We start from the raw sequence: 27,885 nt of genomic DNA, 5'->3' as shown, positions 1-27,885 counted from the left end.
TTGCCTTTATATGGTGTTGTTCTATAAGACTTTTATATACCCATGTCACTGAAAAAAAGTTAAAATCTCAATATAAAGCTTGGCTTTTTTGGAATTAAAAGTATTGCATACAGTAAATATTGGTCTAGGCATGATGGGTGCTAACAAGTGTATTCCTAGAGTAGAATGAAGTTGCATATAAGTGAAATTAAACATAAATTGAATGATTGCTTTTCTATTAGTTCCTATGACATGATGTCATTTCAGTAGATTCCTAATGGAGGAAATATTTGAGTGGCAATTTGTAACTATCCTTTCCAAAGATTACTTAAATACTTTTTCTAGGCTGCCAATAATCTGTCACAAACGTACTGCAGGATTCTTATTTGATTTGTAAAATTATTCTTTTGACTCTTTGTATGACAAAAAATTATATGAATCTAGTCATAAAAAAAAGTTTGACATTACTTGTCTTGATTCAACATTCTCTTATCTCTCCAAAAATTATCTGTACTGTTAATATTAAAAGAAAATTCAATTTTGGTCTGTTTTATACATATTTACACATATATGTATATACATATATACATATATTTATACATATAGTATATATAAATGTACACACATATATGCATATGTATACATACATATAAACATTGTGTAATTTATATATTTGCATGTGTATAAAGTAATATACACATAAGTATGTATAAATAATATGTATAATATACATGTATGTATGTAGATGTGTTATTTCCATTAGAGTTTAGGAAATAACTCATCTTAATTTAGGCTTAATGATGGTATTAATTGTATTATATGTATAATATATAATATTGATAGCCATAGATAATTATTAAAATGTGGAAATAATGATAATTCTTTACAACTGCTACTTTTATAAAGTTGGGAGTAAAGTAACTAAGAATCCTACTAAAAGCAAGTAAGTAAATATTATGATAAAAAAGTGTTTATTTACAAGGCTGATGTGCTTATCAACTCACAGAAACTACGGCAGGACACAAAAGACATGTATATTCAAGCCAGACAAAATCTCAGTAAGGGGAAGGGGAGTGGGCACAAAGGACCTCCATAATATAGATGCTTATATCTGACACTTCCTGAGAGGGAAACTCAATTCTCTTCATGGAATGACATTGGGTATATCAACTACATTTTACATTGGCCTCATGCTAGGAAATAGCTGACTAATTCAAAATGGATGCCATGATTTGTTATATATTCTTTTTTTTAAATGTGTTTTATGTCTTTTTTCAGTTTTTTTTATTATTTTGATAAATAAGAGAAAGAACATTAAGCTGGGTAGATAAGCAGATGAGGGTAAAAGAGAGAAGGCTCGTGGAGGACTCCAAAGAGAGGAAAAAATGTGATCAAATATGAAAATTTTTTTCTTTATTATTATTATTATTAATTTCACTTTATTCATTTTGTATCCCCCATAAGCCCCTCCCTCCTCCCCTCCCGCTCCCACCCTTCCTCCCTTTCTGCATGCATGCCCCTCCCCAAGTCCACTGATAGGGGAGGTCCTCCTCTCCTTCCTTCTGATCTTAGTCTATCAGATCACATCAGGAATGGCTGCATTGTCTTCTTCTGTGGCCTGGTATTGTAATAAGAATAAGTGTTATAATATTGGGGATAGGAGTCTATAGAGAAGCACAAACTTTGTGCCATTTCTAACAAAGCCAAACAAGAAAGCAAGATTACAGTCCAGGACTTCAAAACATACTACTAACCTAAAGGCATCAAAACAGCTTGGCATTAACATAATAATAGATACATGGATCTCTGGTTCAGACAGCAGTCTATGTGATTTCTATGTATTTTAATCCCAGCATGACTTGTCTTGTGGTCTGGCATCAGGCACTGTATAAATGTTCTATCTTGTACAATCTTTGGATAAACTATTCCATATATTTTGAATTATTCAAATGTAAAAATTATGTTATGTTAGTAATTTCTTTCCTTGCATTCTTGACTCTTCTACCATTATGGAAAGAAGTTTGTCAGAACGTCCAATTTTGTCTGTTGATTTGCATTTATTGTACTTGTACATGTTCCCAAACCAGAGACTTGTCTGTCTTCTTTACCTCCTTAGCCATTTCAGCTACACATTAGCAGATGGATGCTACATTCATATTGGTTATATTTTCATAAAATACGCTTGAGTTTAAGATCAAAATGTGCTTTCAATTCCCTACTCAGAGAATATCTAAGACAACAGATTACCTTAGAGTGAAATCCTGAAGGAAATAAAATAGTCCTGGCAGTTTATGTTAATCAGTAACTTTTGCATGTCCTGAAAGCCCTACCTACATCCGATTCACTTCAAATGTTATACTTCATAGGTATTTGAACTAGTATCATTGCCACACACACACACACACACACACATGCACATACACATATACATATGCTCATTGACACATATACATACAAATCTAAACATTCATGCTCTTCCACACACATATACACACATTCAGGAAAAATTAGAGTATATAAGCAAAAGATATTGATATTTTTACATTCATAGTTATTGTTGTTATTATTCATAATAGCCAAGAGGTAGAATCAATGTATTTTTATATTCTTTTTTTAAAATTTTTATCAGGTATTTCATTGTCACAACAATGAAAGTCTGACTGATAAAACAAGAAACACAACAAAATCACATTATTTGCCTAGTTATTACCTTTCTGATTGTAAACTTTGAGATCAAACCCTTTTCACTGTTGTCATGTGGGTATGTGAGGAAAGGCATGGTACATTCATACTAGAGAAGGCCAGAATAGAATTTCAGTCTTGAAGCTGCAGCTACAAAGGTTGTTAGCTCTCTGAAATGATGTTGGTTCTTTTGGAAGTGCAGTAAGCACTCCTAAGTGATAGGCAATTTCTCCAATAAAGAGATTCAAGTGATAAAGTTTTATGTGTACATGGAACAAGAAAGCAACTAGAGAAATAAAGTATTTTTGTTGCACTTCATTCACCCTTGTATGATCAAAATCATTACATTGTATCATGCCTATAATCTCCATGCTGTCCTCTTCTTTTTTTTTATTCTTTCATGAATTTTTAATTTAATTTTATCAAAGCAGATACTAAGACTCATAACCAAACCTTCATCAGAGTGCAGGTAATCATATAAAAGAAGGGCAGTTAGTATGACTTGGAAAGGATAGGACTTCCACAAGGACCAAATATATCTGGGCACAGGGGTGTTTTCTGAGACTGACACTCCACCAAGAACCATGTATGGATATAACCTAGAACCTCTGCTTGGATGTAGCCCGTGGTAGCTCAGTAACCAATTGGTTTCCCATAGTAAGGGGAACAGGGACTATTCCTGACAGGAACTCAATGGCTGGCTCTTTGACCTCCCCACCCCCCAAGGGAGGAGCAGCCCTGCTAGGCCACAAAGGAGGACTTTGCAGCCATTCCTGAAGATACCTGATAAAACAGGGTCAGATGAAAGGGGAGGAGGTTCTCCCCAATCAGTGGACTTGGAAAGGGGCAGGGAGGAGATCAGGGAGGGAGGATGGGAGTGGGAGAGATTGAGGGAGCCGGATACAGCTGTGAATATAGAGTTAATAAAGTGTAACTAATAATAAAAATAAATAAAATTAAATTTATTTTCATTAAGAGATAAATTTTAGAAAGTTATGTGTGTGCACACACGGGTGTGTAATTATTTGAGCAGCCTATTATTTAGTCAAAGCTGCTAACGAGTCTGTATGCCTTCTGGATTTATGTTATTGTATCACAGAATGAAGCAAACGAAACTGAAGACCTGCAATGCCTGGTGTACAGATTAATTTGTCCATTTTCAGAAAATGCCCTCAGAATTAAAATAATTTAACGTGAAAAGCGGTTATGTGGCAGATACCCTCTGGGGGGAAAACAGCAAGCAGATATGAATGCAGATACTGATAACATGCAGGGTATTGTCCTTGCAGGCCTGATGTAGCCCTTCACACCTCATTAGCCTCAATACCTTTATGTCATTTATTCACAATACTTCTTTTAAAAATGTACTTTAGATGAAAAATCACAAAGTTTTCCATTATGTTTCCCCCTTGCAATCCGCATCGTAACGACGAGCCATCGAGTTACCTTCTGTACAGTATGGGTAAGGGTGACAGAGAGAGAGTTGTACCACTGAACTTTTTTCAAGCATATGGGTTAACTCATAGCTTGATATGGCATCCTACTCAAGTGTGTTCTCTTTACTCAAATCAAGTTTGTTTTGCTCTCTGTAGAATTTGTTTGACATGAATATAAAATTAAAAAGTGGATGTGTTGGGTATCGCGTAGTCCACCAGCACGCCTTCTAGTTTTATGCAATGTGCTCCATCAAAAGCTCTGAAGATACCTGATAAAACAGGGTCAGATGAAAGGGGAGGAGGTCCTCCCCAATCAGTGGACTTGGAAAGGGGCAGGGAGGAGATAAGGGAGGGAGGGTGGGATTGGGAGGGAATGAGGGAGAGGGATACAGCTGGGATACAGAGTTAATAAAATGTAACTAATAATAAAAATTTAAAAAAAAAAAAAAGAAAAATAAAAAAAGTTGAGAATTAAGGTCCCCCATAGATAATACATTTTTTGCACCATTTTTTCATGTAATATGTAATCAGTTTCAGTTTAGCTTGTCCAGAGCATTCTCAATCTGTCAAAAGTGATCTTTTGTGTCATTGAAGTGGTGTATTAATTTTCCCGAGTCATTTTGTCATGAGTAGTAATCTTCTAGAACATGCCATGGCATTTAAATTATTCTCCTTGCTTGTATCAACCCCAGGGCTTTGTGCACTTCCTTACTGTGCAATACTCAAAAATCCTTAGCCTTGACTCTTTCTTCTTAGGAATTAATTTTTTTTATTAATTACAGTTTATTCACTTTGTATCCCAGCTGTAACTCCCTCCCTCATCTCCTCCCATGCCCCTTCCCAAGTCCACTGATAGGGGAGGTCCTCTTCCTCTTTCATCTGACCCTAGCCTTTCAGGTCTCATGGTATACACTTTATATTTTGATGCAGGATCTTCCCTTAGTGAGGAGCTCACGAGTCTTTTCATTGTTTGCAATGAGAATACAATTACATGCTACCATATCCCACTTTTAACATGCGCTTGGGGAATCAAACTTTGCTTTGCAAAACAAACATTTTGCTGCTTGAATTATCTCTCTAGCCCAACTTTTGTCTTTCTAATATATGGATATTATCAACTGGCACAGATGGGCATTTTTTTCTTCTACATACACATAAGAAAATATGAATGGATAATAGTAAAGTATCCCAAGGATGCTGGGAGTTTTCTTTTGTTTTGTTTTGCTTTTCCCTGTGCAATCTGAGTAGCACTCCTGAGATATTTCTTCGCCTATTCACTTAGAGTACACTCTTGGCAGTCACCCTGGATCTATGGATACTGCATGCATCACTTCCTTCAGTTCTGACATCAGTGTTGCTCTGTGGCTCATCCAGTAGCAGGTGTTGAACATTGATATAAACAGAATTTTGTCTAACAAAGCCAAAAATCCTCCCGTATCAAGTCTCTGTTGGCCAATGGAACATTAACGCCAAAGCTAATTCCAAATACGATCCTCAGCCATGACAGTTCATTATGCTACCTGCCAGAACTACTGGCCCATGGAAACCCTTATTTTAAAAATTAAGGCAGAGTGAAACTTTCTCTCAAGTAAATACCTTGTGGTTTGGAGTAGCACAGTTCTATTTTTGCAGGTTTTTCAGTTAGTAAATTAAAATTGCATCGTAATTAATTCCTTAATACCATTACTAGTTCAATATAGAAACCTGCTTAATTATAACAAAAGTTCCTACCATGTCTCTCAAAATATTTACTGCAAAGAAAGGCTTTAAAAATGTGGAAAGTCACAAATAAATGTAGCCTTGTTTGTATTCTAGGGAATTTTACATCATAAACAGTATCCCTCAAGCAAGCCATTCATGCCAAGAAGATGTTTACTGCTACTTAAGTGAAATATATATATATATATATATATATATGTGTGTGTGTGTGTGTGTGTGTGTGTGTGTGTGTGTGTGTGTGTGACTATATGATTTTAAGTCCTTTTAATGTGAAGTTTACTTTATTTCACAAATTTTATGTGAAGGTTTTACACAACACAAATACAAACCAAGATATAATAGAACGGGCATAGTATGCTTTATTGGTTTTTATTTAATTTTTGAGAACCTTACACATGCACACCACAACATCACTTCCTCTTTCCATCTCCCCCATATCAGACAACTCCCAAATTCATGATCCCTTCTTTAAATAGTGTGTGTGTGTGTGTGTGTGTGTGTGTGTGTGTGTGTACGACCTACTGAATCAATTTACACATGCATCCAGGTCTGACCACTTGGTTTTGAACAACATATGTAAGAAATTACCATGGAGAAAATTGATTCTTCCTCTCAACAGGTGGGACCATATGAATTTTCCTCTGTCCACACTGACATTTCAGCCTGAGTTACTATTATGGTGGCAACCACATTAATGAGTGTACATACGTGCAGCTTTCTTGTTATATATAGAAGACACTATCTCACAGCAGACACCCTGGCATGTTGGTTCTTACAATCCTTCCATTCTATTTTACATGATTTTCCCTGAGCCTTGTGTATAGTGGTTGTGATACAGATGTATTAGTTGGGTTGGTTACCCCACAGCCAGTTGTTAGCCTATGGATTTTCATCAGTTATGGATCTCTTTAATAGTCTTCATCTATTGGAAAAAGAAGTTTCTTTGATAAAGCGTGAGAGTACACCTATCTGAGAGTATGATGGTATATTTAGAATACAGTTCCTAATACACTGGCTTAAGGAAATGACAGTGACTGGTTCTCCTCTATGGCCTATGAGTTTGCAGCCACAGATAATGAGATAAGTCACAGTTATCTTCCATACAGGAAAGTTAAAGTACACAACTTACAGGTAGCAGAATTAATTCCCAGCCATGGGTTTCTCCCTATTGAGCTTTCCAATTGGAGAACTATTGGTTATCTTCAAGGTAAAGGTACTGATACTGCACCATTGTGGACATATTGATGGTCCAGTTGTTGCAGTGGTTCATAGACTTTACAACAAATGAGAGCTGCTTATTTTTCCTATATCTTGACAGTTTGCATAGCACTTACTGTTATTATGAGGCCAAGATCCATTCCTCAGAATAGAGGATGCTAGCCCACTATAAGATATATTGAGAGAGTCAATCCAGAACCCAAAAGGCAAAGGCTGAGCATTCTTATTTGAGGATATTAGCTGCAAATCTTTATGTGTGAGTGTATAATCTGTAATAAGCACAGAAAAAAAACAAAAAATAAAAATGGAGCATGTTATGTATGTTGTGTGTTGGAGATTCTAGTGAGAAGAATAGTATGACACAGGTACTATGTAGGGGTAATGGGAAAACCACTGGGGAAGAAATGACTGAGGCAGAGAGAGAGGAGGAATGAGAAAAAAAAACATAGGATGAAAAGCCATGAGGAAATATGTTATTCTTTGTATTTAAAAATACATATGTAAAAATGTGTTTATCAATGTAAATGATTTAGATGAAGTTATGTATGTGAGATGAAAATGGTCCCTGATAGTAACAAACTATTTAACAATAACTGCAGTGCAAAGCAGATGAATCTGCCTTTCAAGTTGTTGCTCAGGGGAATCTTCGAGTTTCCCCCAAACAATATTGGCTATTTACATAACTCTAAATTACTTCCTAGAACTTGCAGCTAAGACCTTCTGATGAAAACACAACATTCCTCAGACATGGGCCTTGAAGAAATGAAACTAAACAAAAGTTGGGGGAATTTAAAATATAAGCAAGAACTAGAACAACTTTTAAACCAAGAAAATCAAACATTAAGAGGCTTGGCTGTTTGAAATGTTATGCACTATTTATGAAGAAATGATGTTGCTTTATCAGTATATGAATGTGGGTGTGTGTGGGTGTGTGTGGGTATGTGGTATCTGTGTGTCTGTGTGTCTTTGTGTGCTGGTGCATGTGTAGGCTAGTGGCTGCTTTTCAGTGTTTTCCTCTATCTCATTCCAACTTAATTTTTGAAACATTGTCTATCACTGAACCTGAACTAGCCCTTTCTACTAGATTGGCAAACTTATAATTATGTGCATGCATAAGCGTTGTCAGCATCTTTGAGGATTCCTGTTTTATGTTAATGAAGTAGTATTGTTTAGTTTTCTCTACAGATGCTCTTCTATTGAATTAAATTCAGCCTACAAGTATAGCATAGCAGATTTAAAAGATTTAATCTCTAATGGATAAAATGTTAAGCCAAGGAATAGCACTTCAAAATTCTGAGCAAACATCTACACTCCAGTTTATGGAAAGAACATCTTAGGTCATAATCTTATTTCTTCTTCTACTTTTTCTCCTTAGAAAAGAACAATAAATAATTGAAATAAAAGTAAATTGGCAGGTAGTTGCTTGACGTAGTGTTTTCTAAATGTTATTATATTTATTTGTGTGTGCGTGTGTGTGCATGTTCCTGATATGGTGCATGAATTTGAGTTCAGACAAAAAGTTGTAAGACTTTGTTCTTTCTATCTACCATGTGAGGCTGAGGATCACATTCAAGCCCTCGGAGTACTGGCAAGAGCCCTTTCTCACTGGAGGATCACTTTGACTCAATGGGATAGTGTTTTGAAACTGATATTCTAAAAATAGAAATATACTTCATACAAATATATATGCATATGAATTCATGTTATAATGGATTTAATCTAACAGACCGTTATGTTGTACTGACAAATCATAAAAGAAACTAAGAAGTGAATCAAAAGTAGGAAAAGGTACTGTGCAAGAGATGAGCCAAACTCTGGAAATGTTGAGTTAATAGCAAGTAGGAGAGAATGATAAAAGGCCTGTGCTTCAAAGAGGAAACAAAAAAAAAAGGCATATAGTATTGAAGATATTGATCAAGCAGGTCATAGTTCTTCCAAAATAAGACATCAGTTACAGACCATTTTTAGTTTAAAGATAATGTTCTTCAAATATTCTAATCTTATTTGATCTCTATTAGAGAAGAAATCAAAAGAAAATGCTTCCTATCTATGAGGTTTATATAATTTCTTGCCAGAATTAAACAGAAAATATTCCTGAGAGGAACACTATCTACTAACATTACATTGTTTTTAAACTTAAATGTGAAAATCACAATCAAGATGACGACAAAATAAGTTATAGAATATCTAAAAATTTGAGTGCATCCTGTTAATAATAGATTTTTATTATACATGAGAGAAATTTTTTAGTGTACTCTATCATTTTTTGAATGGATTATCAAATTGTTTAATGACCATATCAGAGGGTATGCTAAAGTTCATTATTCTTTCAGAGAACATCTCTCAGCAACAGGGAAATAGGAGGAACTTTTCAACTCATTTATAAAAACAAGTAACATTGCTTTTTATTTTATTTCATTAAATATTTTTGAAGGTCACAGCTAAATAATAATTAAAAACTAAAGTAAAATGTAGAATAGTAAGAGATGATATAATAAAATATCCATTTGATCATAACATAATATTAAGCAAAAAGAAAAATGAAGGAATATTTCATAACTAATAAGCTCTTTTAGGACTTGGGTGCTAGAGAAATTAATTAGTATTACCTTGTGTTAGCAATAATTAAGGTTAGTAGATTAAGCTTATACACCTTCACAGTCACCAAAAATTTGTTAATAATCCTATTCCATTCAAGTGGCTGTAAAAAAATACCTTAGATCAGGCAATTTACAAAAAATAGAAAATTATTTTTCAAGGTTTTAGACCAGAGAAATCTAAGATATAGGTGTTTACAATTTTTGGAATGGACCTCTCTTCTCACAGAAGTTTTATTCTAGCTCTGTGATATACACTTTTGAAAAGGTAGAAGCTTTCTCTGCCCTCTTTTATTGGGGTGCTAATTGCATTGTTGAGTAGTTTCTCTGTATGACCTAAGCACTCTTGGTTAAACTCCCGCCTCATCATTTTGGGCCTTAGTATTTCAGAGTATAAATTAGAGGGAACTGGTGTGTGTGTGTGTGTGTGTGTGTGTGTGTGTGTGTGTTTTTCCAGCCCCACACTCATGGAATAATGAGTCATGAGACTCAAGATATATTTACAAATAAGTAGACAGTATAGCTAGTTTCTTCTCTGACTAGTTTATAACTTAAAATAACCCATTTATACTAATCTATATTCTGCCATGTGGTTGTTTACCTCTGCTCAGGTACCATGAAACTGTCTACCTCATATCTTGCCAGACAACTATCCCATGCCTGGCTCTGTCACTGAATCTTTTCTGCCTGGTGGATGCCACACTTTTATTCTACACTTTCCTATAGACCATATTGTTTTTTTTTTTCCGTCATTGCATTCTTTTTTTTTCATCAATTACATTTTATTCATTCTGCATCCCCTCATAAGCCCCTCCCTCCTCCCCTCCCAATCCCACCTTCCCTCCTCCCTCTGCTTGCATGCCACTCCCCAAGTCCACTAATAGGTGAGGTTCTCCTCTCCTTTCTGATCTTAGTCTGTCAATTCACATCAAAAGTGGCTGTATTGTCCTCTACTATGGCCTGGTAAGGCTGCTCCCCCCCAGAGGGAGGTGATCAAAGAGCAGGCCAATCAGATTATGTCAGAGGCAGTCCATCTTCACATTACTATGTAACCCAATTGGACTCTGAACTGCCCTGGGCTACATCTGTGCAGGGGTTCTGGGTTATCTCCATGAATAGTCCTTGGTTGGAGTATGAGTCTCTTGGAAGTTCCCTGTGTTCAAATTTTCTTGTTCTGTTGCTCTCCTTGTGGAGACCCTGTCCTCTCCAGCTCTTACTATTTCCCAGTTCTTACCTAAAATTCCGTTCACCTGCCCAACAGTTGCCCATTCGGCTCAGCATCTGCTTTGATAGTCTGAAGGGCAGAGGCTTTCAGAGGCCCTATGTGGTAGGTTCCTAGGTTGTTTCCTGTTTTCTTCTTCTTCTGATGTCCATCCTCTTTGCCTTTCTGGATGGGGATTGGACATTTTAGTTAGGGTCCTCTCTTGCTTAGTTTCTTTAGATGCACAGGTTTTAGTGGGTTTGTCCTATGTTGTATGTCTATATGAGTGAGTATATACCATGTGTGTCTTTTTGCTTCTGGGACAACTCACTCAGGATGATCCTTTCCAGATCCCACCATTTACCTGCAAATTTCATGATTTCCTTATTTTTCATTGCTGAGTAATATTCCATTGTGTAGATGTACCACAATTTCTGCATCCATTCTTCAGTTGAGGGGCATCTGGGTTGTTTCCAGCTTCTGGGAAAGAATCTTCACCAACCCTTTATCTGACAGAGGACTCATATCCAGTATATATAAAGAACTAAAGAAGCTGAAAAGCAGCAAACCAAGTAATCCACTTAAAAAATGGGGAACAGAGCTAAACAGAGAATTCTCTGTAGAGGAATACCGAATGGCAGAGAAGCACTTAAAGAAATGCTCAACCTCACTAGCCATTAGGGAAATGCAAATCAAAACAACCCTGAGATTTCACCTTACACCCATCAGAATGGCCAAGATCAAAAACTCAAGTGACAACACATGCTGGAGAGGTTGTGGAGAAAGGGGAACCCTTCTCCACTGCTGGTGGGAATGTAAACTTGTACAACCACTCTGGAAATCAATCTGGCGCTTTCTCAGACAACTAGGAATAGCGCTTCCTCAAGATCCAGCCATACCACTACTGGGCATATATCCAAAAGAGGCTCAAGTACACAAAAAGGACATTTGCTCAACCATGTTTGTAGCAGCTTTATTTGTTTTTTTTTTTTGTTTTTTAATTGTCCGATGTTGCATTCATACAATACACAAGGCATTCTTTCTACAGGATACTGAGTTGCACATTCAAAACTTGGCAGTAATATTAAAAACTAATATCATTATATATGAGCATGGTATACCCTCTCAAGCAGACCGTTAGTCTCTATGTAATGCCAACCACAACATAGACAGTAGAATCACAGGCTTATTTCAATGCTAATACTTTTTTTGAGTTTTTTTTCCCTCTATATTATTAAACCTATGAGAGAAGAGATTGAAAGTAGATGTTAGTTTTGGTTAAACATGTCAGACAATATAATCTGTTATTTTGTGGAAGGCATGGTGACAGGAGGAGCTTATTCAGTGGTAGAGAGTTTTAAGCCTGATTTAGTCACTTTGTTGCTCAATAAAGAAGCAGAAATCTATACTGCAAACAAGGTGGGATGATCCCCTTCAAGGATCACCAACAGTGTTGTATGTCATCCAACTGGGAACCAAACTCCTAAAGTCTTAGTTTCCTGTACCTCTAAGAAACAAGTACTCAAGTACATGAGCCAGCCAGGGTAATCTTAAACATACGCTTAACCATTCATTGTGTATGTGTGGGGGGAGACCAGTTAAGATGCTCTTGTGGAGGAAGAAGCAGGGATCTGCCAGCTGTGAGGTGAGATGTCCTGAAGTAGTAATGGAAAAGACACCATTGTGAAGCTGGGTCCAGATGGCAAGCAGAAAGGTTCTGATGGTTCAGATAGTTTCAGCACTCAGGAGGCCGAGACAAATAATCTCTAGGTGCTGGGTGTTTAGTGACATCAGAGAGCTCACCGTTCAGCAATAGAGATTGATAAAAGTCAACAAAACTCTCAAAAAAGTAAAATAGATATTACCTAAGGCAGACATCTCAAAGCCTAGTCCAGCTTAAACACAAACACACACACACACATACACACACACACACCCTTTACTTTCTTAAATATCTGTGCACAGAATCATACACACAGGCATCCACACAAATACACACAACTGACACATAAAAAAGAATACATGTGAAATAGCTTCAAAACGGTTGATTATGTTTAGCATCCAGTTTATTCCAGAGACCTACCTGTAGTTTCTAGTAACGTTTCATGGATCGCTGTGTAAGCTTCTTGCACTATTTTACAGTTGTTTAATAGACAGGTCTATATAGGTATGTATATGAGCAAAGCAATGTAATGAGCAAGAAAAATGTTCGTAGAAACAATAAGGGAAATGATAAAAAAAATACGTTTTTTGTTTTTTTTTTAATTTCAGTCACAAAAGGAAAAAATATAGATTAAATTATTTCATTAAATTGATATGTCTGTTCTGTGCATAGATAACATGCCATTTTATCTCCAAGATTTCAAAGGGAAGCTAGACTGTTGCATTGGAGAATTTTTTAAAATAAATAAATAAATAAATAAATAAATAAATAAATAAACTGCAAAACATACACAGAATTGTTATTTGGTTTGGCAGTTTGTGTTTATATGCCATTTATTATAATAATTTCTTCAATATTATTTCTCTTAGGGCCTTAAATAACATCACAATTCTGCTATTTTAAATAACAGAAGGTATACCTTATTCAAGACTTTTATATGGAGCCATAATAATCACAATGAAAATGTGTGGTACATTTACACATTGGAACGCCACTGAGCAATTAAAAACAAGGAAATCATGAAAGTTGCCGGCAAACGGTGGAAAATAGAAAAGATCATCCTGAGTGAGGTATCCCAGAAACAGAAAGACGCACATGGTATACACTCACTTATAAGTGGATGTTAACCATTTTAACCATTTAATGTAGGATAAACAACGTACTAAAATCTATAGTCATAAAGAAGCTAAACAAAAAAAAAAAAAAAAAGAAAAAAAGGACTCTAGGGAAGAAGCTGAAACCTCACTCAGAAGGGAAAACAGGATAGACATCAAAAAGAGGAAAAAAAAGACTATCCACCAGGGTATCAAAGGAGATACTGAAACTCATAGCCAAACTTTGGGCAGAGTATAGAAAGACTCTGTATGGAAGAAGAGGGAGATAGAAAGACAAGGAGGGGAGAGGAACTCAACAGGGAGACCAACCGACCCGAAATTCCTGGGTCCAAGGGGGTCTGAAGAAACCAATACTTCAACCAAGGACCGTGCATGGAGAGGACCTAGACTGCCTGTTCAAAGGAAGCCCATAGGCTGTACAGTTTCAAGTGGGTTCTCTAGGAATGGGATCAGGGGCTGTCTCTGACATGAACTCAGTGGCTGGCTCTTTGACCACCTCCCTTCTGAGGAGTGCAACCTTGACAGGCCACAGAGGAACATGATGCAGCATGCCTTGATGAGACCTGATAGGCTAAGGTCAGATAGAATGGGAGGAGGTTCTCCCCTATCAGGGTTCTAGGAAAGGGCAAAGCTGGAGAAGAGGGAGAGTGGGTGGGATGAGGAAGAGATGAAGGAGGGGGCTACAGCAGAGATATAAAGTGAATAATTTGAGATTTAATTAATTAGAAAAAAGAAAACTAAATAAATATGATAACTAGATTGGGAGCTGATTGTACACTGATTTTTATTAATGTTGATAGAAGAATCAGAAGTCATAAAATTCCTAATTTGCATTGCTCACTCCTTGAAGTAACATGTGAAAAAATAAATTTTTTCTGCTTTGATTTAGTATGATTCCCCTTCCTGCACTTCAGCTCTACCACTCTTTAAATCTTTAAGGTCAGATTTTGTCACATTTATCCTTCAACATCTCACACAATCCATTAATAATTGTTCACACATGCACAGTCATATCTCCAAATTGTAAAGGCTTCCTCTAATTTTTAAAATGTGCTTTTAAATTTTTTTTTCAGAAATTTAGTACAACTTTATGAAAGTGAAGATGACATGGAAATTTCAAAGAGGATTAAGACTCAGTGGACTGCATTGGGCCTGGAAGATACACAGCTTATGAACTATTCAGTGTTGCTGGATTTCCCCGGGCCCTCTCCAAGCACCATCACTGTGAGCAGCACTGGCCAATGCTTTTATCCTGATGGCCAACCTTGCAGGGAAGAAGCCAGAAAAGGCCACAGCCAAGATCTGCTCTCCTCATATGCAGCCTATTCTGCCAAAGGAACTCTCCAGGTAATTTGACCATTTGTCTCTGTCATTTCCAGTGAAATGGAATTAGAAAACAACAGCTTTCATCTAAATTGAACTAACTGGAACCATGCAGCATACAAAAGTAGCCATTAAGTAAAGTCTGTGTATCAATGCCAGCAAGCAAGGAAGATGGGAGGGAAATGCCTGGATCTTTACATGTCAGCTTTTGAAAGTGAAAACATGTTAGAAGAATTTAATTCAAAGGTGTTGAAGGTGCAACTCAGTTACTCACATTTTCCTCAGCCTATATATTTCAAGAGAAACTCATTTATGGTTTTGAAGAGGCAAATTTGAATATGTTGATATGTAGGCAGAGAATAGAAATGTCAAGGATTGCATTTTGAGATTGTTTATGCACATAAGAAATGAAGAGGAAAATTGATGTGATTATTCACACATTGAGGGTGTGAAATGCAACACTCCTGCATTCATGATGGAAAATGCATGAAAGGGAGCCAGGTGTGGATTATTCCTCCACCTTTCAGGATTAGCTAGATTTGGTAGTTCTTTTGGCTCCTGGTTAAAAGTAAAACTCCTAGGGCCTTATGAATGATGTAAAGCTCATTTTAACAGTTACCCACTCTTTTTTTTTTTTTTACCTCTGATAAGATGCTGAGCTTCATAGCTCTATAGAGAGTATCACTACTGTTCCACTTGAGGACCACCATAAGAATTAAAATAATAACTAATTTATTAATTTATGTGAATCCTGTGGAAAAAAAAGTGTATGACCCAGAATGCAGACAACATGGAAGTTGGGTATAATGACACATTTTATTTTATATGGCAGCTGTTCTACCTTAATTTAAAGTACAATATTATTAGTACTTAAAAAAAACTGTCTAATTGAGTAATTGTGATATATTTCTATTTTATGAGTATATATAAATATTTATAATTAACTATCTGTGAAACATAGAAGATTTAAGCAATTTAAACTTCTATGTAAAATTACTCAATACAACAGAATAACCAGTGTTTGTTATAGTGAAACGTACATTTGGCAGGGGGCTTGCTGAAGTTTGTGGGAATGCATGTGGCCTAGAGGTTCATCAGGCTTTTGTTTTGTATCTCACATTGACTTTTAGCAGAATTGCATATAACCTGCACAAATTTGAAGAGTTTTACTACCAATTAGATTTGATTTAAAGTTAACTGCATGGAATATTTTTAGCATAAAACTTGTAATTTGATTTGATAATATGTATGTTTTCTGGCAATAATGGAAATACAATTTATATCAATGAAGATAAAAAGAAGCAGTGAGTACCCAATGCAATATTTCTGAACCCTGAACTTAAGGAGATGTGAGAACCCAAACTCTCACAAGCACCTTGCTTTATTCTATTTGGCCCAAGTGTATTAGAACCCAAACACTCACAAGCACCCTGCTTTCCACAAGCACCCTGCTTTCCACAAGCACCCTGCTTTCCACAAGCACCCTGCTTTCCACAAGCACCCTGCTTTCCACAAGCACCCTGCTTTCGACAAGCACCTGCTTTATTCTATTTGGCTCAAGTGTATTCACATCTTTCCCATACCCTACCCTCACCAAAAAAGAAAAGCAAACCCCAAGCCGAACAACAAAACAAAACTAGGAATCTTAGCAAGTCCTTGGACACATTTCTATCTACTTGTTTTTTATTTTCTTCCGGCAAATACTGATGATTCCGGATCATGAGGATATTGGAAAATCATGTTCGCTTAATCTGATCCTCTATGCAGATTGGAATAAAGTTAGACAATAAATTCCATATACCTGATTCCAGATGTCTCAGAGTTTTGGACATATTTATCTTGTTAGTAATGTGTGTTAGACATCTTTTTGTTTTGTATAATAAACTAAGCTTCTCTAAATATTTATGTAATTTCACCAAAGTCTAGGGAGTTTATTTATGAACATTTCATCATTTTAAATGTATTTAAGCTGCCAATTTTAGTAAAGAAATTTTTAAAAGAATAATAAATTAATTATTACAAAGAAGAATTTGAAGATAGGATAAGAGGTAAAAATGTACTCCTTTTAAATATTTAGCTTCAACTGAAGGGGTTGATGAAGGAGTAAATATAGTTCCAGATTAAAAATCAAAAGTAAAACCTTCTATTTTCAGACTTTAATTTGAAAACAGTCCTTTTATGACTTAGATGAAGACATTGAGAACAGGTGTTTTAATACTTAATACTAATATATTTCAAACAGTATGAAACTAAATATATGAAGAAAGTATGGGCCTGTGACTTAGTATTTTTAAAAGTGAAATGTTATGACTAGGATACTCAAAGAAAAAATAACTTCCTAGCTGAATATTGGAGGTACATATGACCATATGCATACATGTTACATCTATGTTTTTTTTGTTTTTAAAAATTTATTTCTTTCTTAGTTTATTTACTGTATTATTGTTTTTTAATATAATTTTTATTTATTACAATTTATTCACTTTGTATCCCAGCTGTAGCCTCACCCCAGTCCCCTCCCAATCCCACCTTGCCTTCCTCCCTCATCTCCTCCCTTCCCCTTCACCAGTCCACTGATGTTGGAGGACCTCCTCCCCTTCCATCTAACCTTAGGCTATCAGGACTATCTTCCAGAGTCTTCCTTTGTGACCTGGCAAGGCTGATCCCGCTCAGGGAGAGGATATCAAAGAGCCAGCCACTGAGTTCATGTCAGAAACAGTTCCTGTTACCATTACTAGAGAACTCACTTGAAGACTGAGCTGCCATGGGCTACATGGCAGGGGTTCTAGGTTATATCCATGCATGGTCCTTGGTTGGAGTATCAGTCTCAGAAAAGATCCCTGTGCCCATATTTTTTTGCTTCTGTTGCTCTTCTTGTGGAGCTCCCGTCTCCTCTAGGTCTTTCTATGTCCCCCTTCTTTCATAAGATTCCCTGCACTCTGCCCAAAGTTTGGCTATGAGTCTCTCTGCATCTGCTTTAATACCCTGCTGGGAGGTCTTACAGAGGTCCTCAGTGGTAGGCTCCTGTCCTGTTTCTGTTCTGTCCCTCTCCTGAGGTCTGTCTCTTGCTGCCTTTCAGAGTAAGGATTGATCATCTTACCCAGGGTTCTCCTTCTTGCTTAGCTTCTCCAGGTATAGAGATTATTGTATATTTATCCTACATTATATATATAATATCCACTTATAAGTGAGTACATACCATTATGTGTCTTTCTGCTTCTGGGATACCTCACTCAGGATAATCTTTTCTAGTTCCCACCATTTACCTGCAAATTTCATGATTTCCATGTTTTTAATTGCTGAGTAGTATTGCATTGTGCTAATGTACCACAATTTCTGTATCCATTCCTCAGCTGAGGGACAACTGGGTTGTTTCCAGATTCTGGCTATTACAAATAAAGTTGCTATAAACATGGTTGACCAATTGTCCTTGTTGTATAATTGAGCATCTTTTGGATATATGCCTAAGAGTGGTATAGCTGGATCTTGAGGTAGCACTATTCCTAATTTTCTGAGAAAGCACAAGATTGATTTCAAAAGTGGTTGTACAAGTTTACATTCCTACAGCAGTTGAGGAGGGTACCTCTTTCTCCACATCCTCTCCAGCATGTACTGTCATTTTTATCTTAGCCATTCTGATGGGTGTAACAACTTCCTGAACAGAACACCAAAAGCACAGGCTGTAAGATAATTAATAAATGGGACCTCATGAAATTGAAAAGCTTCTGTAAATCAAAGGACACTGTCATCAGAAAAAAATGACAGCTTACAGACTGGGAAAGGATCCTCACCAGCCCTGTATCTGAGAGAGGGCTAGTATCCAGAATATATTAAGAACTCAAGAAGTTAAAATTAAAAATTGGCTACAGAGCTAAACAGATAGAGGAATATCGAACAGCAGAAACACTTAAAGAAATCATCAACGTCCTTAGTCATCAGGGACATGCAAACCAAAACAACCCTGAGATTTCATGTTATTTCTATGTTATAAGGGGTTGCTATTACACTGAAACTCACATAGAGTAGCTTGTGAGGAAATGGTGATTTTTGTGTATCTCTGACCATTCCTCAATTCAAATCAATCTTGTGTAGATGCTGCTGCTGATTCAGACATAACTCCTTTCTGATTCTGAGTACATTGTGTGTTCATGAATTTCTATGAGGCAGAGCCATTAACAAGTTTTTAAATTATTCTATTTTGACTGCCAGAAAAGCTACCTACAACTTCTGCTTTTGACAAGGTTATTTGCAGAGGAGGAGTTCCCTTTTACTTTGAAGAGCTGTCATGTCCATTCATCATAGAACTGTTTTGTGTAAGCTTCCAATTTGTGCTTTCTGGTAACCGTCTAAAGAGCACTTGTGATATCTCGTATCTAGTCTGAAAACCCACTTAGTGCCAGCATGATGGATGGTGTGCTTTGTGAATTCTTGTAATTCATTGTGCACTAGAAAGGTGACATTGTTACCCCACGATAATGACAGGTAGGCCAGTCAAAGGGTCCTAAGAAGAGTTGCCTTGTCAGATGCAAAATACACATTAAAATGGATATATAAATAATTTAGTTCGTGTGCTTAGCATCAAGAAATAAAAAGATATTTATGTTTTAGTAAATAAATAGCAACAATAGTATTTCCACAGAATGGAAACACTGATCATGAGGTCTGACCATATATAATTAATTTTGTATAGAGAAAATATTGTTTTTGTTTAAATACCTGTGAAATCCTCCCTTGTGTCTTATTTGAAACTAGGCCTTCTCTGACAAAAAAAGAACACAATTAATATTTAATAAATTTTGGTTCTGAAATGTTCTGCTTTTGAGACAGGAGATTTGTTCATAGACCCATAAATCTTAGGTTTGAGTTTTGATTCCCTCCTGTATAGTTTTAATTTTTGCCCAGGAGACAATCCACATAATGCAATTTTTATGTAGAACTTTGTTTTCAACAACACATTGACTGTGCATAAGATATATTGTTATTGACATATTTATTACACCTGCTCCAGACACAGCAGAACTCTAAAGTCTATCTTATCAGCTGCACAAATGAGGAATCACTGAGTCTTCTAAACCTTATTGACCTTGTTCATGTCAGGGGAAAAAAAATCACAGTTACCTAAATAACTGTCATGCAATAGAAATCCTAACATCCTATAAATTGCCTATACTTGGAAAATGTACATCATTCAACATTAACAATTATTGTTGTTTGGCAGAAAGTAGGCATAATTTAAATGAAGAAGTTAGAAAACATCAAAACTTCAATATTTTGAAAATTCAAATTTATGATAATAATAATGCTGTGGGGACATAATCTTCCAATCATCAGTTTAGTATGACAAATATTAATAATTACTAAAGAAAATGCCTTTAAATCATGAATCAATAATAAGATATACATTAATTTGAGGGCTCAAAGATTTCAGAGATGAGACATTTTATTTGAGAATGCAAATTGGTCATACATGACAAACTGATCTGATGATATGGCTTGCTTCAGGGCACAGTAGTTTAGCTCATGATGTCTGAACACTATGCCCCATATTTTGCTAGAAAGTCTAGAAAAGGAAAAAAACCCACATATCACTATTAAAACAGCCTTCATATGACAAAATCTCTTGGATTTTCCATGGCTGAGAAATGAGAAACAACAGAACTGCAGGCTTTTGGCTCTAACTGACTTTTGTTGTGGATAAAAATTGGAGAAATCTGGGAAACAAGAGTAAAAGTGCACTGTTTAAATACTGTGAGTGTTTCTTTGAAGATGAAGCTTTCATTTGATCAACATAGCACTATGACCCTGGGACAGATCTGTACTGGTGACAATGGTCCAGCACTTTACTTATCATGCTATTTTTCCCTTGTGTGTTCCATGTTTTGATATAAAAGTCTAAAATAAATGATTATGAAGACAGCTACATGCAATTGTGATTAATTAAAAAAAATCTGCATGTGATCCTTTAGCCACAAATGACCTTCTATGTCTCAAAAGGTCTGTTTACTATGCAACTGAGTTTTGAAGCAAAGGTAACTGATGGACCATTTGTAATCGCATCACAATAAATGTGGAGTCTTTAGTGTTAAAATGTTTAAATATGTTTTCCCAATATATAGACTACTGTTTTGTTCTATTTATAGTGTCCTTCTCAGTTTCAAGAGGTTCTATTTTTTAATTGTAGAGCATAGAGCCTGAGCTGTTAGTGTTCTGTTCAGGGAGTTGTTTCTGTGCCAATGAGATCAAGGATGTTAGCCACTTTCTCCTCTAGCATGTTTAGTGCAGCTGGTTTTACATTGAGGTATTTTAAAAATTATTATTATTATTATTAATTACAAAATATTCACTTTGTATCCCAACTGTAGCCCCTTCCTCATCTCCTTCTAGTCCCACCCTACATCCCACTTCCCCACTCCCCAGTGCCCCTTCCCTAGTCGACTGACTGGGAAGATCTTCCTTCCTATCTGATCCTAGCCTATCAGTTATCATAAGGACTGTCTGGATTCTCTTTCTCTGTGGGCTGTCTAGGTTGCCCACCAGGAGAAGTGATCAAGGAGCAGGCAACCAAGTTCATGCTCCTGCTTCTCTTACTAAGGAATCCCAATGGATACTGAGCTGCCAATGGGCTACATCTGAGCAAGGAGTCTAGGTCCTTTTCATGCATGGTCCTTGGTTGACTCATCAGTCTCTGCAGGACCCCTCCTTGGGCCCAGATATTTTGGCTCCACAAGGAGACCAACACTTAGGTCTTTGATCTACTTGGATTAGGGTTTTGAGCAGGATGATAAATAAGGCTCTAATTGTAGTTTCCTACATGTGGACATCTAGTTAGAACAGCACCATTTGTTGAAGATGCTGTCTTTTTTCCATTGTATGGCTTTGGTTCCTCTGTCACAAATCAAGTGTGCATAGGTATATGGGTTTATTTCTGGGTCTTCAAATCGATTTCATTCATCAACCCGCCTATTTCTATGCCAGTACCATGTAGGCTTTTTTTTTTTTATTAATATTTATCTATAGTATAGCTTGAGACCAGGTATGGAAACACTTCCAATAGTTCTATTATTATATAGGATGTTTTTCGCTACTGTGGGCTTTCTGTTTTTTTCCATATGAAGTTTAGAATTGATCTTTCAAGGTCTATGAAAAACTGCGTTGCTATATTGATGGGGATTGCATTGAATCTGTAAACTGCCTTGGGTAAGATGGCAATTTTTACTATGTTAATCCTACTGAGCAATGAACATGGGAGATCTTGCCATTTTCTGGTATCTTCTTCAGTTTCTTTCTTCAGAGACTTGTTGTACAGGTCTTTGACTTCCTTGGTTAGAGTTACCCCTAGATACTTTACATGATCTTTGGCTGTTATAAAGGGTATTGTTTGCTTTCCTAATTTCTTTCTAAACTCTTTTGTTATATGTATATAGAAGGGCTACTGATTTTTTTTTTTTTATTAATCTTATATCCAGCCACTTTGCTGACCTCAAGAATCAGCTAATACTACTCCTGGGTATATAAAGATGTTCCACAATAAAACAAGGACGTTTGCTCAACCGTGTCAATACCAGCTCTATTCGTAAAAGCCAGAAACTGGAAACAACTCAGATGTCCCTCAACTGAAGAACATTTACACAATGGAATACCACTCAGCAATTAAAAAAAAAAAACAAAAAAAAAAAAAACGGAAATCATGAAATTTGCAGGCAAATGGATAGATAGAGCTAGAAAACATCATCCTGAGTGAAGTAACATGGACCCAGAAAGCCACACATATTATATACTCACTTATAAGCGAATTTTAGTCCTATAGTACTAAATGCACAGACCCCAGGATAGAATACTACAATGCACAGACCCCAGGAAGATAAATCGATGGACATCTTAGGCTGCATGTCAGCCCACTACTTACAAAAGCGGGAAAGATCTCTGACACAGACTATGTTGTCTGCTTATTGATCACTTTCCGATGATGGGACTTCCCTACTAGGTCACAGAGGAGGAAGGTGAACTCAGTCCCCAAGTGAATAGATGAGCTTGGATGTCTGGGTTGGAAAGAGAGGATGTGGGAAGGAGGATGGTTCTGGGAGGGACCTATGACAAAGATATAAATTAACTTAACAAAAATTTTAAAAAGTACTCACAAAAATGTTTAAATATACCCATAATAAATTTGACTATGTTCAATTATTCAGTTGTTTTTGAGTCATGGTCTCTCTATGGAACTACGGCTGACCTTATAGCCCTTCTTCTACCTCCAGAGTATTGGGATTAAAGGTTGTCAGTCCTATTTATAATTCTATGACATGATCATTACTTCCTTTATTAATATTTGATGGATATTTTCACTGTTGTTTTAAGGGTTTGCTTGGATTTAAAAAATATTATTTACAAAGATAAGTCTAGTTTTGAAATTACTTATTTATTTTTTATTAATTATTGTTTATTCACTTTGTATCCCCCCTGTACCTCATTCTCTCCTCCCCTCCCAATCCCATGCTCTTTCCCTCTTCCCCACCCCTGTCCCTCTCCCAGTCCACTGATAGGGGAGGTCTTCCTCCCTTTCCTTCTGATCCTAGTCTATTACGTCTCATTAGGAGTGGCTACATTGTCTACCTCTGTGGTCTGGTAAGGCTGCACCCCGCTGAGGGGAAGGTGATCAAAGAGCAGACCAATCAGTTCATGTCAAAGACAATCCCTGTTCCCATTACAATGGAACCCACTTGGACACTAAACTACTTCTGTGCAGGGGTTCTAGGTTACCTCCATGAATGGTCCTTGGTTGGAGTAGAAGTCTCAGAAAAGACCCCTGGGCCCAGATTTTTTGGTTCTGTTGCTCTCCTTGTGGAGCTTCTGTCTCCTCCTTAGGTCTTTCTATATCCCCCTTCTTTCAAAATATTCCCTGCACTCCTCTCAAAGTTTGGTTATAAGTCTTAGCAAAATCTTTGATACTCTGTAGGATAGAGTCTTTCAGAGGCCCTCTGTGGTAGGCTCCTGTCCTGTTCCCTGTTTTCTCACTCTTCTGATGTCCATCCTCTTTGCCTTTCTGAATGAGCTCATCTTCTTAATTCTACAAAGTTCAGGATTTTTTAAAAGAGGGAATGGGTCTTCCCATGTCAATTAATGTAATCAAGATAACTCCCTAGGAGGTATGCCCAGAGACCCATCTCCCTGGTCATTCTGCATTCTTTAAATTGACAGATAACATTAACCATTCATTATTGCTAAACTGTCGATGGTCACACCTATGATTTATTTTAATTGATTGCTTTAAATGGTTTTTCAGATTTTCTGGTTCTGATTACTAACTTGCCCTGTTTAACCAGAGAGCACCATGAAATTTTCTTCAGCGGAATCAAGTTGTTGCCAACCTCTCTTGGTGAAATGGCCTCCAGAAGATGACTCCACAGAGTTTGCAGCACACCTGAATTCCATTGACAGAACATAGACAGATTCTTTCCTTGTTCCTGTCCTCACTTTCACTATTCATGATGTCATAGTGACATTAGATTGCTATCTGAGATGGGTATTGAACAGAGTGTTCCTGGCACATAGATTGATCAAATAATATTTTTGTTATTGTTATTGTTCCAAAGTGTGTCTGATTAACAACTCTAAAGCTTGACAGTTTAAAGACAATATTTTTCACAATAAAACTGAAACACTTTTAGCAGTTGATTGGTACATAATATCTTAATATTTTATAACATTCATTACACAAGAAGCCCTGCTTTCTGATTTCTACGGCTTCTTTTTATCAACTATTTTTATTTATGTCAATTCCATTATAAACCATAAAAATCTTGTTGTGGATAATGTTATCCCTCCATGTTTTTGGTCCAAGCTTAGCTAATATCTCATTGCTGAATCCTTCTACTGAAAGATTTTGCCAGAAATCCTAGCCATTTCTGTCAAACAACTTTGGTATCAAGCTAGTAAAATTATTTCACTTCATCATGGAATAATATATGTTATTGCTTTGCAGTTGTTGTTGTCTTAAGTTCCTTGTTCTACAATCAAAATATAAATGTAAGATTTGACTTCATCTCTAGTTTGGAGCATAAACTAACTACTGTGTTTCTGATGGTCTAGTGTATGATTTTCTAACATGATTGGAGACATGCAGTCACAACAGAGTCATTGTGGCAATGCGCCCATGTGGAAAGGAGCATATTGGCATTTTAACATATGATTGTATAGTGATTTGTACATCAGAACAATTCAATACTTTTGGCAGCTATGATTTTCAGTTTTCCTAAAGGAAAAGAGGAGAGATTTTCAGAAAGGACATGATTGGAAAACAAAACAAAACAAAAACACTGAGACTACAGTAATTACTGGTATTTAATAGATAGCCTCAATATAAGCAAGCTAAAATAGATATGTATAGTTTCGTCTGTGCCGAAAAACATTTTTGTGAGGATAACACTCTCTTCTACGCCAAAAACTTCCATTTATTGACATGTATTTTACGTGAGGTAAACTGAGGAACTGATTGAACTTTGGATAAAATTGTTCAAGCTATTGATAATTTCCAATGTGTAGGATTTTTCACAATTGACATTTTTGTAATCATTATACATTTCTGATATATATGTATATATACATATGTGATAAGCATATGATACATACCTATGAACAAAAGATATGAACATAAATATATATATATAAACAAAGGCCACCACTCATATCCACCCAAAGCAGTGACGTTTTTCCTCAGTCATTTCCAGAATATGAGAAATATGTTCATTGATATGATTAATAGAGTAATAGTCTGTTTTTAGGTGTGGTCACTGAATCTCAAAAAAATAGCATATAGTTACTAATTTGAAATAAAATGGTTTTTATTCTGTTTGCAGTAAAATCGTTAATATTATGTGACAATTTATTTAATCAGACCCTTAAGATCCATAGATCAACAGTTATTTATATCATAATGATATCTGTAATCTCAAAGATTATATTAAAGGCACTGAGTTAATAATATTTTAATAGAAAGAAAATTATAGTTAAAATACTCTTATGGAAGTGTTTTAACAATTACATTTTTTTTTTTTACAAATCCATTTGAAAGTATGACTTAACTTTTCAGATACTGCATAATTATTTAATTACATGTCTCAGGAGCTGACAACATGTTGAATAATTGGGGAAAATGGTGTGCAGCATTTCTTCAACAAGAAATTTCCTAGCAGTAGAAATTAAAACTGTGCCCCACACCTGCATGCACACATTAATGCAACGCACACACACACACACACACACACCGCAGGCACAGAGGCAGACACAGATTATTTGGAAACAAAATGAATGAAAGTTCATTTATGATTGTGAAAATTTATCTGATAGGTACAGACTGAAATGGATCTGGGTGTTATTAGCAAAGTTTTGAAGATGTTGATAAATGTGATAGCTATAAGTGATGGTTAATGCCAATTGTCAGCCTGAGAGAATCTAAAATTATCAAGTGATAAATGGACCTTTAGTCATCCTTGTGGGAGACTAGTGACTGCATTATTTTCAGTAAGAAGAGTTACCCACTGGGAGTCTCACCATTGCATGACTTGGGGCATAGATTTTGTCATAGAAAAAATGGAACTGGGGAGTGGCATGTGTCCATTGCTTTCTGCTTCTTGACTGCATAAAATACTCATGATTTCTTGAAACAGAATCCTGTGCTCAAAGTCAGCATCTGAAGCCACTGCTTATGCACCTCCTGATGAAATGCTGTTTTAGCTACTTTGTACCCTCTTTCTTTCTCTGTCTACTTCCTCCCAGTCCTTTCATCATAGTATCTATGGTGAGCTGAGTATTTTTGGATTCGAAATTTGAAAGAATACATTATGTATTACATAAACATTAGAACCTGCAACAACAATTTATTTTAATTATAAATATTAAAGAAAGCAGATTCAAAAGGACTCATCTTGCCGGCTAGGAATGTCTTTGATGGGTCCTGGATTTCAGAATCTTCCAAGAAGAAAAACATTAACAGGAACCAGGACTGCTGACAGTGGTTTCACATATTAATAAGTAGTTTACTTGAGGAAAAGGGGAACTTTTAAAAAGGACAATATATAGTAAGGCGTGGTGGAATTGTCACATAAATGGTTATTTGTTACCATTTTTTCAAGAACAAAGTGCTGTATTTTGGTGGAATGACATAACCAATGACTGTCATTGATGTCTGGTCATTTGAGCACCATTAACACTTCATTTGTGCACAGTTACTTACATAGAGGATTTTGTACTTGATAATAATAATAATAAGTAATAAGAGCTTATTGAGCCTTCAAGCCTGAGGTTGGCATTATTGATCCTAAAGAATATGTTTGTAAAATAACTCATGAAACATGAATATATGAAAATCATGATGACAATTTTCAACTTGTACAGGAGGGAAAAGGAAAAAAAAAAAACAAAAAAAAAAAAACAGTAAGCTTTATCCTTGAATCAGAGCACCATTGTAACTGGAAAAATTAGAAAGTAAAAATTAGGACAGGCTGGGAGATAAAATTATGTTGACTTGGAAGATTTGAGTAACTACAAACAATTGGGTAACTGACATTATTTTCAACATAAGGCTTTATTTTTCTTTGTATTTTCTCCTCTTTCAGGCTGATGTCATAGATGTGAGTTATGGAACTACAGATGACCTGAAACGGATTTCAAAGTTGAAAAATGTAACAAATCAAATTGCACTACTGAAATTAGGAAAATTCCCACTGCTGTATAAGGTCAGTCCAAAGGCTCTTATTTGGTGAGAGAGTAAGTCAATTCTTTTGTGCTGTTTGCGGTAGGTGCTTTTGAAATTATGGAGATGGAGACAGAGAAGGGCAGGGACAGACAGAGACAGAGACAAAGATATGCACAGAGAGAAAAATTGTCATTTTGAAAATATAATAAATTAAGATCTTTAATGAAAAGAAATTGAAGTTTGTATTTCTTAATGGAGGGT

The 27,885-nt window shown here is 36.1% G+C and overlaps 1 protein-coding gene across 5 annotated transcripts in view; it reads left to right on the top strand.

Moving 5' to 3' along the window:
• Naaladl2 (N-acetylated alpha-linked acidic dipeptidase like 2) overlaps nt 1-27,885 on the top strand; it is a 1,327,651-nt gene that overhangs the window by 706,787 nt on the left and 592,979 nt on the right. For all 5 annotated transcript variants that reach the window (XM_060378133.1, XM_060378134.1, XM_060378132.1 and 2 more), the window contains 2 exons: nt 14,684-14,957; nt 27,545-27,664. In XM_060378133.1, the coding sequence (XP_060234116.1) occupies nt 14,684-14,957; nt 27,545-27,664 (394 nt within the window). The remainder of the gene's footprint in view (nt 1-14,683; nt 14,958-27,544; nt 27,665-27,885) is intronic.

This window comes from Meriones unguiculatus, chromosome 2 (assembly GCF_030254825.1).
Source record: "Meriones unguiculatus strain TT.TT164.6M chromosome 2, Bangor_MerUng_6.1, whole genome shotgun sequence".
Lineage (NCBI taxonomy): Eukaryota > Metazoa > Chordata > Mammalia > Rodentia > Muridae > Meriones > Meriones unguiculatus.
The sequence above is the reverse complement of the archived record's forward strand: the minus strand, read 5'-3'. Positions and strand labels throughout refer to the sequence as shown.